This window comes from Acanthopagrus latus, chromosome 22, assembly GCF_904848185.1.
Source record: "Acanthopagrus latus isolate v.2019 chromosome 22, fAcaLat1.1, whole genome shotgun sequence".
Classification (NCBI taxonomy): Eukaryota; Metazoa; Chordata; class Actinopteri; order Spariformes; family Sparidae; genus Acanthopagrus; species Acanthopagrus latus.
The window spans coordinates 17061914-17075062 of record NC_051060.1 but is presented as its reverse complement, the minus strand read 5'-3'; the positions used below and the strand labels follow the sequence as shown (position 1 = coordinate 17075062).

Here is a 13149-nt window from a genome sequence, read left to right as displayed (position 1 = left end):
GTTGTTGCAGCTGCGGATCTAGATTTTTCATCCTGCAGATCAATAGAAAATGCTTTTCATTTAATACCTTTGTAATTTAAAGGTACACTGCAGGGTATTTGCCCACTAGTAGTGCTATGGAGCAACATGTGTGCATACGGGCCTCTTTGTCAACTATGCATGTGAGCATGTAAGGTACACGTGACGCTAATGGACAGTTGGTAGCTATAACGCAGCAACAGAGGTAGCACTGCACAGGCAAACGCATGGATGAGCAGACAGATAGCTAGCAAACATGAGTGTAAACAAGACATCATTTAACTTATCAAAAAAACTACTTTTTGTTATCATTTGTAAACATGAAAACTCCACAGGGCCCCTATAATGTGTTAATTATAAAATATTATCAATCTTTCCTTCTTCCATCCTTCCCTGCCAACCTTCTTTGCTGCAGACTCCATGCACATAGAGAATATCGAGGCGGTCCAAAGGCTCCAGGATTCTCTCCATGAGGCCCTGCAGGACTTTGAGGGCTCCCAGCATCCGGAGGACCCTCGGCGGGCTGGCAAGCTGCTAATGACCCTGCCTCTGCTCCGTCAGACCGCCACCAAGGCCGTGCAGCACTTCTACAGCATCAAAATGCAGGGCAAAGTCCCCATGCACAAACTATTCCTCGAGATGCTGGAAGCCAAGGCTTGACACCCGGGCCAGACGTTTGACGGACAGCTGCATCACCCAATGGGAGGCGAGGGACAGCCCATTAAAAAAATAATAAAAGGTGGTGTGCCAACTGACGGTGAAAGGATAAAGCTTGTGGACTACTGAGTCATTTTAACACTTTTAAATGGTAATAAATGTAAAAGAAAAAGGGACTTGAGACGGTTTTAAAAAGGGTGAATATCAACCTGATTGACATGGGATCATGATGATGTATATAAAGATGTTGTGTACAGAGATCAGGCAACTGCGGTCTTATCATAACCAGAGACCCATTGCTCTATATCACCTGAAGCTTCTGTGAATTTGTTTCTTATCTTATTTTCATCTCAAAAATGGAAGTGTGTTAATATAAATGTCCTAAAGAACTGTACGGCTACATGGCCACATTATGTGTTTCTTTCATATTTTCTAAGCTCAGTTGTGAAAGCAATAGTCTCTAACTGGTCTACATATAATACGTGTACTGTATATTGTGTGAAATTGCACTGGGCAGGTGGGCGGGGGGGTGAATTGTTAGGCATATTCTTATATTCATCATCGAAGGAAGCGCTACCCGCCACGGGTATGTAAGATTCTCGATTTTCCTCGTAATATATTTACCTCGTAGTTGCTTCATTGACTCAGCGGTTTTAGTCAACTTGGTGCTTTCAGAAGGACAATGACTGGCCAGTGATCAAAGTTCAAAAAGAGTTTGCACTAAGCATCTTTGAGTAACGCGGCAATAATGGGTATCGTGCTCGCGAGCTCTGTCTGGTAGCATCTGAGTGTCAAGTCAGTGGTTTTTGGCTCATAGTGACTACAATCCCGTCCTCACTCCTCTCTGTGTTCAGTGTCATACGCGAGTATTGGCAACTAAGCATACTGTGAAAAATACACATGATAAGCTATATTCTGTACTCAGAACTTTTAACCTAAACTGTACGGCTTCTTCAAAAAAAAGATTTATTTATTTAAATACAGGTAAAAGACACAATAACAGCAACACCTATGCAATCTAATGCAATCGAACCTGATAGCCCTGCAATAAATACTACCTTTGTGAAGTTTATGATGTTCAGACATTGTGTTGATTCAACTCTTTGGTCATTTTTCAGTCTGTAGTTTGTGATGGTGCTGTATTAGATTGCATTATGTTGTATAGATTTTGCTTTTTCTCTTGTGTTTACCCCTCATTTGTTCAGGTTGTATTCTCAAAACAACAAGTGTCACTATATTGTTCGGTGATAGATTAGTCATTTTTTGTTTCTTGCTCATATGTGATACCAAAGTCTGCATGGTAGCATCGCAAACTCAAACTGTAAACATTAAACACATGATATTGTATTTTGTTTTAGCAGTGTGAACTACGGGTTAAATTTTCCAACTTTGACATTTGATGTCCCCATTCACAAGTGAGACAAAATTTTAAAAAAGACCTCATGTGTTCTCAACAGGCTATGACCATTTTCACTATCTGATCTTAGTATAGCATGAGAGCCTCCGTTGTCACCACTTGGACGAACTGCAAACAGAACTGTTGTAAAACCAGAACTTAGTTAAAGGGGACCTAACATGTTTTATATTTTTTCCCATCCTTCAGTGTGTTATGTAGGTTAAATAAAGTTACAAAGGTAAATTACACATCAATTAAATCTCCTCTTTCCCACAAAATCACTGCTCCTTAAATGCCTCGTCGGTATTCCCGCCTTGAATTCTGTGACTTTGTGACATCACTAAGTCACCATGTCACACATTTGTATAATTTATGCCTAGTAGCTAGTTTGGCAGGTAAGAATTAATTTAGCACAGCTGCTCTGTTGTGATTAGCAGTGCTGGCTCAGGCATGTGTGAGCTGGCCAAACAGAGTAGACTGAGCATATAAAGCTATTCTTGCAGTAACCCAAAATAAAATAATGATCCTGAAATTTAGTGGAATATGTATCCTTTAAGTTACTTTATGACTTTGTTTGCATTTGTTAATAATAATTTTGGCCTGAGGTGCATAGTTATAGCATAACATATTTTTCTTGACAGTTTAATTCAAAGGTACTTTATGGACATGGAAACTAGAAGAACTGTCATAAAAGTTCAGTTTGTATACGTATATTTGGAAAGCACACAATAACAGCAATATGAAAAAAATCAATGAAAATGAATGAATGAATATGCCATGCTACAACGGACAACTATGCACCACTGTCCAAAACGATCATTAGCAAATGTAAAGTTAATCTTAATGTAACTGAATAGATTCCTGGTTTGACTGCAGTTTGGCTTGTACTTTTTCCAAGTGGTGTTGCCGTACCTAGCCTTCCTGAAACAACTTTATCATCAAGGCCAAAATTCAACTGGAGTTTCTCCTTCATTGTTTAAATCTTATGATGACTATGTTGAAAAAACGCTTGAATTTAGCAATACAGATATACAGCAGATTCCTAGAGATTTAGATATTGATGTGTAACAATATAATGACACTTGTGTTTCCGAGACAAACTTGAACTGACATCCAAACTGAAATTTAGAAACATGGTAACTACAGATGTCTCTCTGACGTTATGTTTATTTCCTGCTCATCATTATCAAGGTGCTGATAATTCAGACTAGCACTGTATGTACGTTTCTACAAACTCTGACACTCTGAGGTGCACAAAACTAAGTTAGTAAATCTGTATATTCCAGAAGTGATAGTCGACTTTTATAGCGTAATATCTATCAATTGTAAACCAGTTGCCAAAATATTCAAAGCAAGCAATCAGATTAATGTGATGCAGTTATCGACATGTTATTGTAAGATCAAAATAATACAACAGTAGGTTAATGAGCTGCTCTTAGGACTGTAGTGAGACAGATACTGTCCCTAACGAACACTTTAAAGCATTTTTAAAGTGTCAAGTGCCATTAGCTTTCTGCCCAAACAAGAATAAAACATAACGCCAAGCGACCAGTTACTACACTTGAAGACATCCCCACAGGAGCAGGCGCTACTGATTCACTCCTAATGTAATGCATAGATAATTATAACCCAGTACAGTAGAGAATACAACTCCCATGATGCACTCTTCTAAATGTGTAACCAGCTAAACCCATCCCCAGCTGAAAGTGAGGGGTGTTTCACCTCTGTATGGTAGCAAAACCAAAGCGTGTAGAGTCTTCAAACACTGATAAAACTGGATGTTCCTGACATTACATTATTAATAATTTGATCTTTATTCTGCTAATTCAGCTATTCAGTTTGAGCAATCCTTCTACGACAGTGGCGATAGCGGCCGAACGAGATGAAAACATTTGATCTTTTTTGTTCGGTCAATACCTGCATTGATTAAACGCGGTCTCTGTCGATTATGAGACAAAGTGTGACGTCTCGCTATTAAGAAAATGTGACGTTTTTCAGATCGGCCATAGCTAAAGGAGAGTGTTTCAATCAGCTCATCAGTTGTGCCCACAACACCTGACCTTCTCTCCTCTCTTCCTTCACTTCACCTCCTCTGTGCACTTTGACGACTAGATAGCAGGATAATTGTTTCCCAACTTTCCCCCTTCTTCTCAAACTAATATAAGAAAAATAAAAGAAAAATGCTTAATTTACTCTCAGACTTCTAAAACGGTTCCGCTGCATCCAATTAATTCTAATTGTCTCCTAAGCTGAAATTCTCAATAGAAATGGAGCAATTAAATTTCTGCTTTGGCTCTACCTTGGGGACAAGAGACGTTTTATTTCGGTTGGCGTCGGTTGGGGAGGGTTTTTTTTTTTTTTTGTCTAAATCTTTACAAAGGCGATTTCATGGTTGTCTGTAATAGTTTCATAACGGAGCGATCACTGGGCTATGCAAGGCAAATATGGCCACCTATGTTCCTTGTGTTGTGGAGCATCAGACCGACATTTAGTTGTGCTTTGTTTACAACGTGGACATCCTGTACAGTGCTGTACACTGCAAATGTATTGTGCATATTTCACCGTACTATACCGTAGCTGCTGTGCATTGATATAACTATGATCACCTGTTTAAGTTGAATGAATTTCTCCCACCCGAACAGCTGTATAATATAAATCACTGTATTGAGTCACGTTGGGTCTAAGGTGGGACATACTTTATTTTCTTCTTCTTCTTCTTCTTCTTCTTCTTCCTCTTTTCGATGTCTTCGTGTCCCCTTCACTGCTCATCGATTTTTGGTTATCAGCACAGCAGGACGTATAGCGAGAGTGAAGTAGCGTAGAACCCTATACCTCAATTCTTATTTTGAAAATTACACAGGGTTTGGAAACGGGCCATGGCTCCCTCCTGGGGATCAGTGGCACAGAAATAAAGTGACATCACTGACTGGGTATTAAAAAAAAAAAAAAAAAATGTAGATGAACCTACTGCAATTGGGGAGCACATTCCTCGGAGGAGAAAGCTGCTTATTCGCTGTTCCATTTGCGGACTTATCTTATCTCTGTGCACTCTGAGATGACGAGATTTACATAAAACACGGAGGAACCTCCCTGGCCGTTCTGGTCCGCGGTGTATAAAGGACTTCTGCTAGGTGTATGTACCGTAGACATGTGATTTACCCGAGAGGTTTACTCCCCTCAAAAGCAACACGTTAGCAATTTGTGATATATGAATCAAGTTAAAAGGGAGCTTTGGTTCATTTTCAATTATAAACTTACCCAATGCTCAGATTAAAAAAAAAGAAAAAAGGACAGGGTGACTATGCACACACACGTTCACGGTCCTGGTGAGACAAAAGGGGGGAAAAATGTGAAAATGTTGGCTGGGTTTCACTAGACAGTTATTGTGTGGCATTTCTTTCTTGTGTTTTGTTTGTTGTGTTCATGCCTAATGTACCCATGTGTAAATATATGCTTTTTTTTTTTTTTTTTTTTGGAGTGAGTCAGATCTAACAGTGCACTGAATGTACAGTGACAATAAAATCACATGGTTTATGTAAACACTGCAAATTATTTCTTTAAATATCTTTACGCCAACGAATATCATCCAAAAAAGTTTGTAGCGTATTTAACCTTAACTTTTAACTTTTTTACGGGATAGACAAGGGTTTTTTTTTTACAAAAAAAGCACCCTCACCCTGGTTTATTCTACATGAACCTGATGTTTGATTACAGTGTGATTCGCAAAATAGAGGAAGTGCAGAGGGAAAAAATAATCTCATCTTTCCAACTTGGAAATTGCCGAAAAGGAATTATCAAATAAATTAATATTTAAGTTGTCTAAAAATTAAGAATATGAATTATTAGTTGACTTTTACTTGGTGGAGTTTGAGGTAATCAGTGTAAGAGTATGGATGCCTTGATAATAATTTTTCAGTGGGTTTATTTTAACACCAGTTTGTTAAACTCTTAAACATCTCCTCCACACAGGCATTAAGGCAAACACAAACACTTTCAAATGTGTGTTTGACATGGTGGTTTTTGCAGGATGAAATGTATAATCACCACATTATAAATACTTACTAAGGAACCTTTTTCTTCCTGCTCTTTAAAAAATCCCAGAATAGATGACAATAGTGTGTATTTGCACTGGAGCCTTCAAGTTTCCATATCACACTTGTGTCTGCTGATGACTGGACCAGGATTGGATCCAAACTATTCATGATGTCACAAATCATGCTCATAGACCCGCCTCTTAAGGTCGGATTTTCAATGAGCACAGAGGAAGTTCACACTTTCAGTGGGTGAATGTGAATGCAGCCTTCTCGTGTCAAAGTCTTCATGTACATCATTCCACACAGTGAGACTCAAACAAGTAGGAACAAATAAAAACACTTTTTTGACTGGAGAGGCTCTTTATATATTTGAAGAAACATCATTTTAGTTTTTAACAAGTAGATTTTAAGATATTTTAAGACACTATATTCATCCCACAGTAATGATACTGTAATACAATGTCAAATATTTTAATTAATGTTGATTTTAATATACATTTTTCCCCAACATAAATAACATTTGAACAGCCTTACTAAGGTAGGTAGACTAAATGTACATTTTAAAGAATAGTTGTGATGTTGTTGCTTTTTTTAAGGTATGAATGTAATATACTATACTAATATCATGATAAACACATTTTAAGGAGTCAACAGAAGATAAAAACAACATGAATGAAAATTAAACAACTGAAAAATTACAAAACATCACTGGATAAAACAATGTAAAGTAAAACAATGAAACCCAAAACTTATTAAAGAAATTGTAAATTCCGTCCCATAAAAAAGACTTTGAGAGAAGATCTAAAAGATGCTAATGATGCACTCTGCCTTATTTCCATAAGCAGGCAAGCAAATAAAATAACTTTTTAATTATTTTTCTGCAGTGTGCTGTTGCGTCTAAATCATCTGGATACGTTGGTGAACAATCAGATTTTTTTATTCAGTGGATATCCACAAAATAATATAACAGTAAAAGTAATTTCATGCTCTCCGTGGAGGCATCTATATTCAGTGTTACAGTGCAGCCAGGTCCTGATCTCAGGATAAGGATTGTACAGTCAAACAGTGCCTGGCATGACCAATCATGTATATAGCATGTGTGTGTCCGTGTGCACTTGTACATTTAGCAAGACAGTGCCTCGGGGTGTAACGGCATCCTCCTGCCCCCGACTGTCAGTTGGTTAGCTGTCTACACAACGTCCCGTTTGACCTTGTGTTGGCTACAACACTGGCTGAATGCACATCTGACACACTCCCTTCCTTTGTGGTGCAATCCTGTGGAAGTCATTTCATTTACTGGGCTTTCAACTTCAGCCAGTATGGGGGGTTTGGAGGGGGGGGAGCAAGTCTGTGTTTAATCAGCCTGCCACAAACCATTCCTCTAAACAAAATCAACTATGATGTCCGGCGAAGAGATCTCTCAACAGAAGATTGAATTAAACATATAAATGGGCTTGTCACTTTTTCATTTTTTATTTATTCTCTTGGCACGGCTACGCTCGCCACTCCGTATTATTGCTGGAAATAACAGATGTTTATTAACTTGTGGATTGTTCTGCACAGTGTGTCAGCATTACCAGTATGTCAGTGTGGTGAATGTAAAGGTGTTATCCTTTGACACCTAAAGAGTGCTGAGTATGGCAGTGTAGTGGTGCCACGCTGGAAGAAGAAAAACTAATCAGTATCTCATTATAACATATAAAGTTGATTGTTATAACAATTTCAATTTCATGTGAATACAATACACAAACTCCTTTTCAGCAATTTTGCATTCATCTTGTCATGAAGTGAAACTTTATAATTTAATAACTGATATTATTGTACAGTGAGCTTTCTTTTTAAAACATTTTACTTTGAATGTTATTATAACTCGATAGGTTATTGTGATAGCATAAAATATTTCTCATTGTAACATAATAATATAACAAAGTATCTTGTTATGAAGAGAAAATATCCTGTTATAACATGAAACATTTGATGTTATAACAATTATGATGTTACATTTTTAAGTATTCCAAAAATATATAATTTAATCATAAACACATTATATACACATGTTGTTGCACATAATGTTAACAACATTTTGTGTTTTGTAACAATGTGAAAATAACAGCACAGTCACAAGATTAAATGTTAGCAGTTAACGTTTCTGCAAACCACAGATATCTTCAAATTTGCACGTCATTGGCCACGTACTGTACTAACATTTCCACAAAACATGCCATGTCATGCTAAGATTACATGTTTATTACTTGACTTTTGTGTCAGAGGTTGTTGGGACGTTGGTGGAGTTTTCAGGTGACAAGGCTGCTAAGCCAGTGACCACAGTTCAAGTCTGCGTTTCAACATTTGTATGTAATACACCACTGGATATATTTTTTGGAGGGGGGGGCGGGACCATGGCATTCCAACATGACTGGATATTTTTCAGGAGACCTTTTCCACCCGTGTTTGTGGCAAAAAAACAAAAAAATATCTTATGAAAGTTGGGCCACGTGTAGGTGTGTCTGTGGCGACCAAAACTGGTGTTTTAAGCTAAAATGTGATGTTTTTCTAACCCTAACCAAGTCTTATTTGTAACCAGATCATATTGATTAACCAGATCATAAACGCAGCATTGTGACAAGTGAAAAATGTGCAATTCAACCTAAAGGAAAGTAAAGTTGCAACATAAAGACACATTGAGTTTTAACAGATCTGTGGCAACGTTGATTTTGGCGATTGGGTTGAAAAATATCATGGTATATTGTTAAAACATGCAGTTATAAGAAAAATATGTTGTGTTGATCTGATCTACTTTCCTTCTTGTGTGGCGGAGATAAGCTTCCATAGATGGGAAATAACTGACGCTAATAAAGGTGCACTACGTAGTTCTAGGGATGACATTTTAATCAAAAGAGAAAATCTGACATTGATTGATTTTTCAAGGACATGATCAGTTCATACAGGTTTTTTTTTTTTTTTTTGTTTTTGTTTTTGTTTATATTTGCAGGACCTTACCAAGCAGCCACCTATCTAGCTTCAAACTGTCTAGGGACCTTATTCCCAAATGAGGACAGTTATGAATGATGTTATGAGTTTTTATTATTACCTAATTTATGTTTTAAATGTGACTTTTCTGAGTTTTCCAAAGCTACATAGTGCATCTTAAAGGAAGAAAAATCTGCACAGTGGCTCAGAAACAAAAGAAAAAACTCACAATCTCCCGACTTGTGAACTTCTCATCATTGCAGCACAACTCTCACAGGATAGCGAGTATTTTTTTTTTCCCTCTGTTTTCACTCTTGTCGAAGGGAATTAGGGCATGGCCCACTGTCCTCAGCGTGACTTCCCGTCTTGTAAACCGTGTTTTATTCTCCTTAAATTGTCGCCAGTCATCAGGCCTGTCTGTGCTTCAGAAGGGGCATTGACACTGTCACACTGCGGCCTGTTAATCAGCCAACCTTGTTGCCTACCCCTTTCAGAAAATCTATGATCACAGTGTTAGTGCAACCTTGTACTGTCACCACCGGCCCCAGCTCCACCGCCATGCGCTCGCACTCCTTCCTTTGACTCATGTGAGGATTATTCAGCGGCTGAGGTGAGAGTCCACTGAGAATAGGCTGTAAAGTGTCAGTCATGGTTACCCGGAGTGGTGTTGTCTTAGACAATGTAACTAGGTGAAAGTGAGTGAAGGAGATAGGAAACCATCAATATGCTCCCTGTGTAAATTGAAGAAGGTCATGATTTATGGCTCCCGGCTACAGCGCACATACATGCTGAATCTACTCTTTTTTTTTTTTCTTTTTTTTTTCCCTCTGTCGCCTGGCTCAAGGACAGGTAAGGGTGCCTTTCTCCGCAGCTCATCCCCGCCACCAATGCAGTCCGTGGCACTTTGTGATGGACAGCCCTTAGAAAGGGCCGGCGTGCTTTCAAAATGAATTGAGCGCCATCTATAGGCCGGCTTTAGTGGCTGAGTGACGGTGGCGTGGAAACAAACGATCACATATGCATTAAAATGGTGCACTCTGCTACCTGTGATACCCCTCATCCACCTGCCTCTTCGCGTGTTTCACCACCTCATCAGTCACGTCCGTCTTTCAGTCTCCTTCTCACTCGGGGACTGAGACGGAGAGGGGGCAGCTGTGGGTTTTTCTAAGGCCTCGCAACAGCTGCAAACCCCGCATGGCATTGCATCTGTTCAAGTCTTGCAGCATTATGGCCTGTATCTCAGCTAAAGCAAGTTACATAGCGAGGGGTTCTCTCTGGTCTTACCCTATTAACCAGCGAGCAGATGGAAATTATATGGGAGGGTGTTAGGCCTGAAAATGGACTTGCAAGCATCTTGCTGTCTCAAGCCTTAAAGTGGGACGATTCAAATTAAGGCCACATGGGAGGAATCAGGACTTGTCTGTAAATTCACCGGCATGAGGAAATACGGCAAAGTCTTCTCGGAATCTTAAAGCTTATTATTTATTTGGATGATTTATTATGTCTGGGCCCCTCTGACGTTGTTGCCTTTGCAGGGAGCCAGACGTAACAAATGGAGCGCTCATTAGCATTTGACCTCCACATTATGCTTTGTTTACCTGCCTCTCCTCACCTTCTATATCTCCTCCGACAAAATCAGGGCTTCTCGCAGGAAGGCACCGAGTGTGACACAGTTTTGTTACTGGGCGGTAAAAGGTAAGTACCGCATTTGCATTGCAAGATTTCTCAAACAACTTGAGCATGCAGAAACAAGAGGGGAGGGGAGGTGCTGCTGCTGGTGGCGGGGGTGGTGGAGGTGGGGGCGGGGGGGTGCTCTGCTCCTCGGGGACGTAGCCACTCCCAGACTCTGTCGTCTAGGCTCTGGAGTCCTGACAGCTGCTTCAAATCCCCAGAGATGATAGAAAGAATTATGAGCAAAAGTTACAGTAAAGAGTCACGGGCACATACGGAGACGGTTTGGATTGGAAGCTGCTCATCACGCGTAGTGGAAAATTTGTCCTATACCTCATATTCTTTGAAAAAAAAACATGCAAAGTATTGATGAGCTTTAGATTGAATATATTCATTTTTTTCAAGCCGATTGATCAAGTACCAGAATAGTCTGCGATCAACTCAATACTTGGCTGCATAGTCCCTGATGAATACTATGATTTATTAGTACTTTTATAACAAGTTCTGTTATGACTACTGTACTAATATGAATTGTAATGAGCATCTGGATAATTTCCAAAGATTGACATGATGTTGGGATTCATTTTAATGTTACCGCTTTTATTTCTTTAAGGTTGAGTGTTGTTACTTCCTATCTTTGTCTTGTTTCCCCTCCCTTGTCGTGGCCCTGATTAGTTTTACCTGTCTCTGATTAGTCTCCTGTGTATTTATGTGTTTTCTCTCTCTCAGGCTGTCAGCTCGTTGTTTGCTCTGTGTTTGTTCTGCATGTTTCATCTGTGGTCCTGCCTGTGTTCTCTGTACTTTATTCTTATTGTACTTGGTTTAGTTTTTGAATGTTTTGCATTTCCTTGGCTCTTGGTTTTTCCTTCAGCCTGTCTCCAGATATTACCTTTTCAGTGAGGCTTGCCCAGAACTTGCATTTGGTTCTTTTCTGCTACAATTATGCCAAAGATAGCACATGTGTGTATTTATAGGATCATAATTTAATTCATGTATTAATTCTTGCTTGCAATAAGTTCAGAAAAAATGCAAATGGAGCAAAACAGTCTAAAAACGAGCATCGTATATCTCAATGAATTCAACATTCTGGGTGATTGTATAATGAGGTATTTTTACTAGAAATTAGTATTCTGAGTATGACTTTTTGTTTTTTCAGTTAACTGAATAAATGAATGATGAACAAAGATTTTTTTAAAAAGTGTGATAAATAAAGGGATTTTTGTCCATGTAAATATTTTGGCACAGTCTTGTTCATTCATATGTTGAACTGTGCCAGAAAAAAAAGCAAAACACTTGCTATAATGTAAAACTAATATCAAATCAAATGAAAAAATGAATTAAATGTAGCTGAAAAAACTTCTGTATAGAAAAAAAAATTACAATTGCAATTATATGCTCCGTGCAGTATTAACATTTCCACGTTTCACGAGCAAGCGGGTCATGCATTCAGCGTGTGTAGAGAATCATAAGCAACAAGTAATGGCAAACTGGCAAACATCCACAAAAACACACATGCACTCACACACACACACACACACACACCATATTACCAGACCGCGGGGTGTGGCAGGTAGCTGTGTGTGTGCTGTAGTTAATTGTGCAACGAGAAACTGTTCTCTAATTTATTTCTTGCCTGTCCTGTACAAGAGTGATCATGAAACCCCATTCATTTCACAGAACACAATTTTCATATTTAATGAGCATGACTCCAATACAATTACAGTAATTAGTCAAATCTCACTCACGGCCAATGGAGCTCGCCACCATTATTAGTGGATCTTATTAATGATGTTGCACATGCGGTGCTCATAGGGTAATTGAGGGCATGTGTGGGTATGGGAACAGGGGTACTGGGGATTGGAAAGCAGTGGTGGTGTCAGTCTGCTTTCTGTCTCTGCTGGGCCGCATGTTAAGTGGAGGTCTGCTTGATATTAACGTTGAGATGTTTAAACATGGTGGCAGGCGGTGCTATTGATTCGACAACACGGTCAACCCGTAGTGGGGTTTTTGCCTTCCTCTTAAATAAGATAAGGTGAATTCAATTCAGCAGATACACATCAGTCTGTTGCTCCATCAGCTGACCTGAGAGTTTGTATTTCTACAAGCTGCTTTAAATAATTGCATATCAGCTCACGGCATCACCGCTGTGCTCCGGACCCAGGAGGATCACAAAAAAAAAGAAGAAAAAAGAAAAGACAAAGGGAGACGCTGGGAAAAGAAGCCCATTTACTGTGAGTGATGATACTGCAGTGTCTGACATTTTGGAGGTTTGTAGAGCTTCTCTTTCCAGACTGATCCTTATTAAACCTACAGAGCTGAGCTGTATCTGCAACAAGAGCATGCAGCAGTCAGCGACACATCTCCCCATGATACAGAAGAAGTCATTGTGCACAGGTTTTTCTT

At 39.1% G+C, this 13149-nt stretch overlaps 1 protein-coding gene across 8 annotated transcripts in view; it reads left to right on the top strand.

Annotated features, from left to right (window-relative positions):
• LOC119012713 (estrogen-related receptor gamma-like) overlaps window positions 1-1069 on the top strand; it is an 86763-nt gene extending 85694 nt beyond the window's left edge. For all 8 annotated transcript variants that reach the window (XM_037086761.1, XM_037086760.1, XM_037086757.1 and 5 more), the window contains one exon: window positions 434-1069. In XM_037086761.1, the coding sequence (XP_036942656.1) occupies window positions 434-678 (245 nt within the window). In that variant the 3' untranslated portion in view covers window positions 679-1069. The remainder of the gene's footprint in view (window positions 1-433) is intronic.
• Window positions 1070-13149: the final 12080 nt, after the last annotated feature.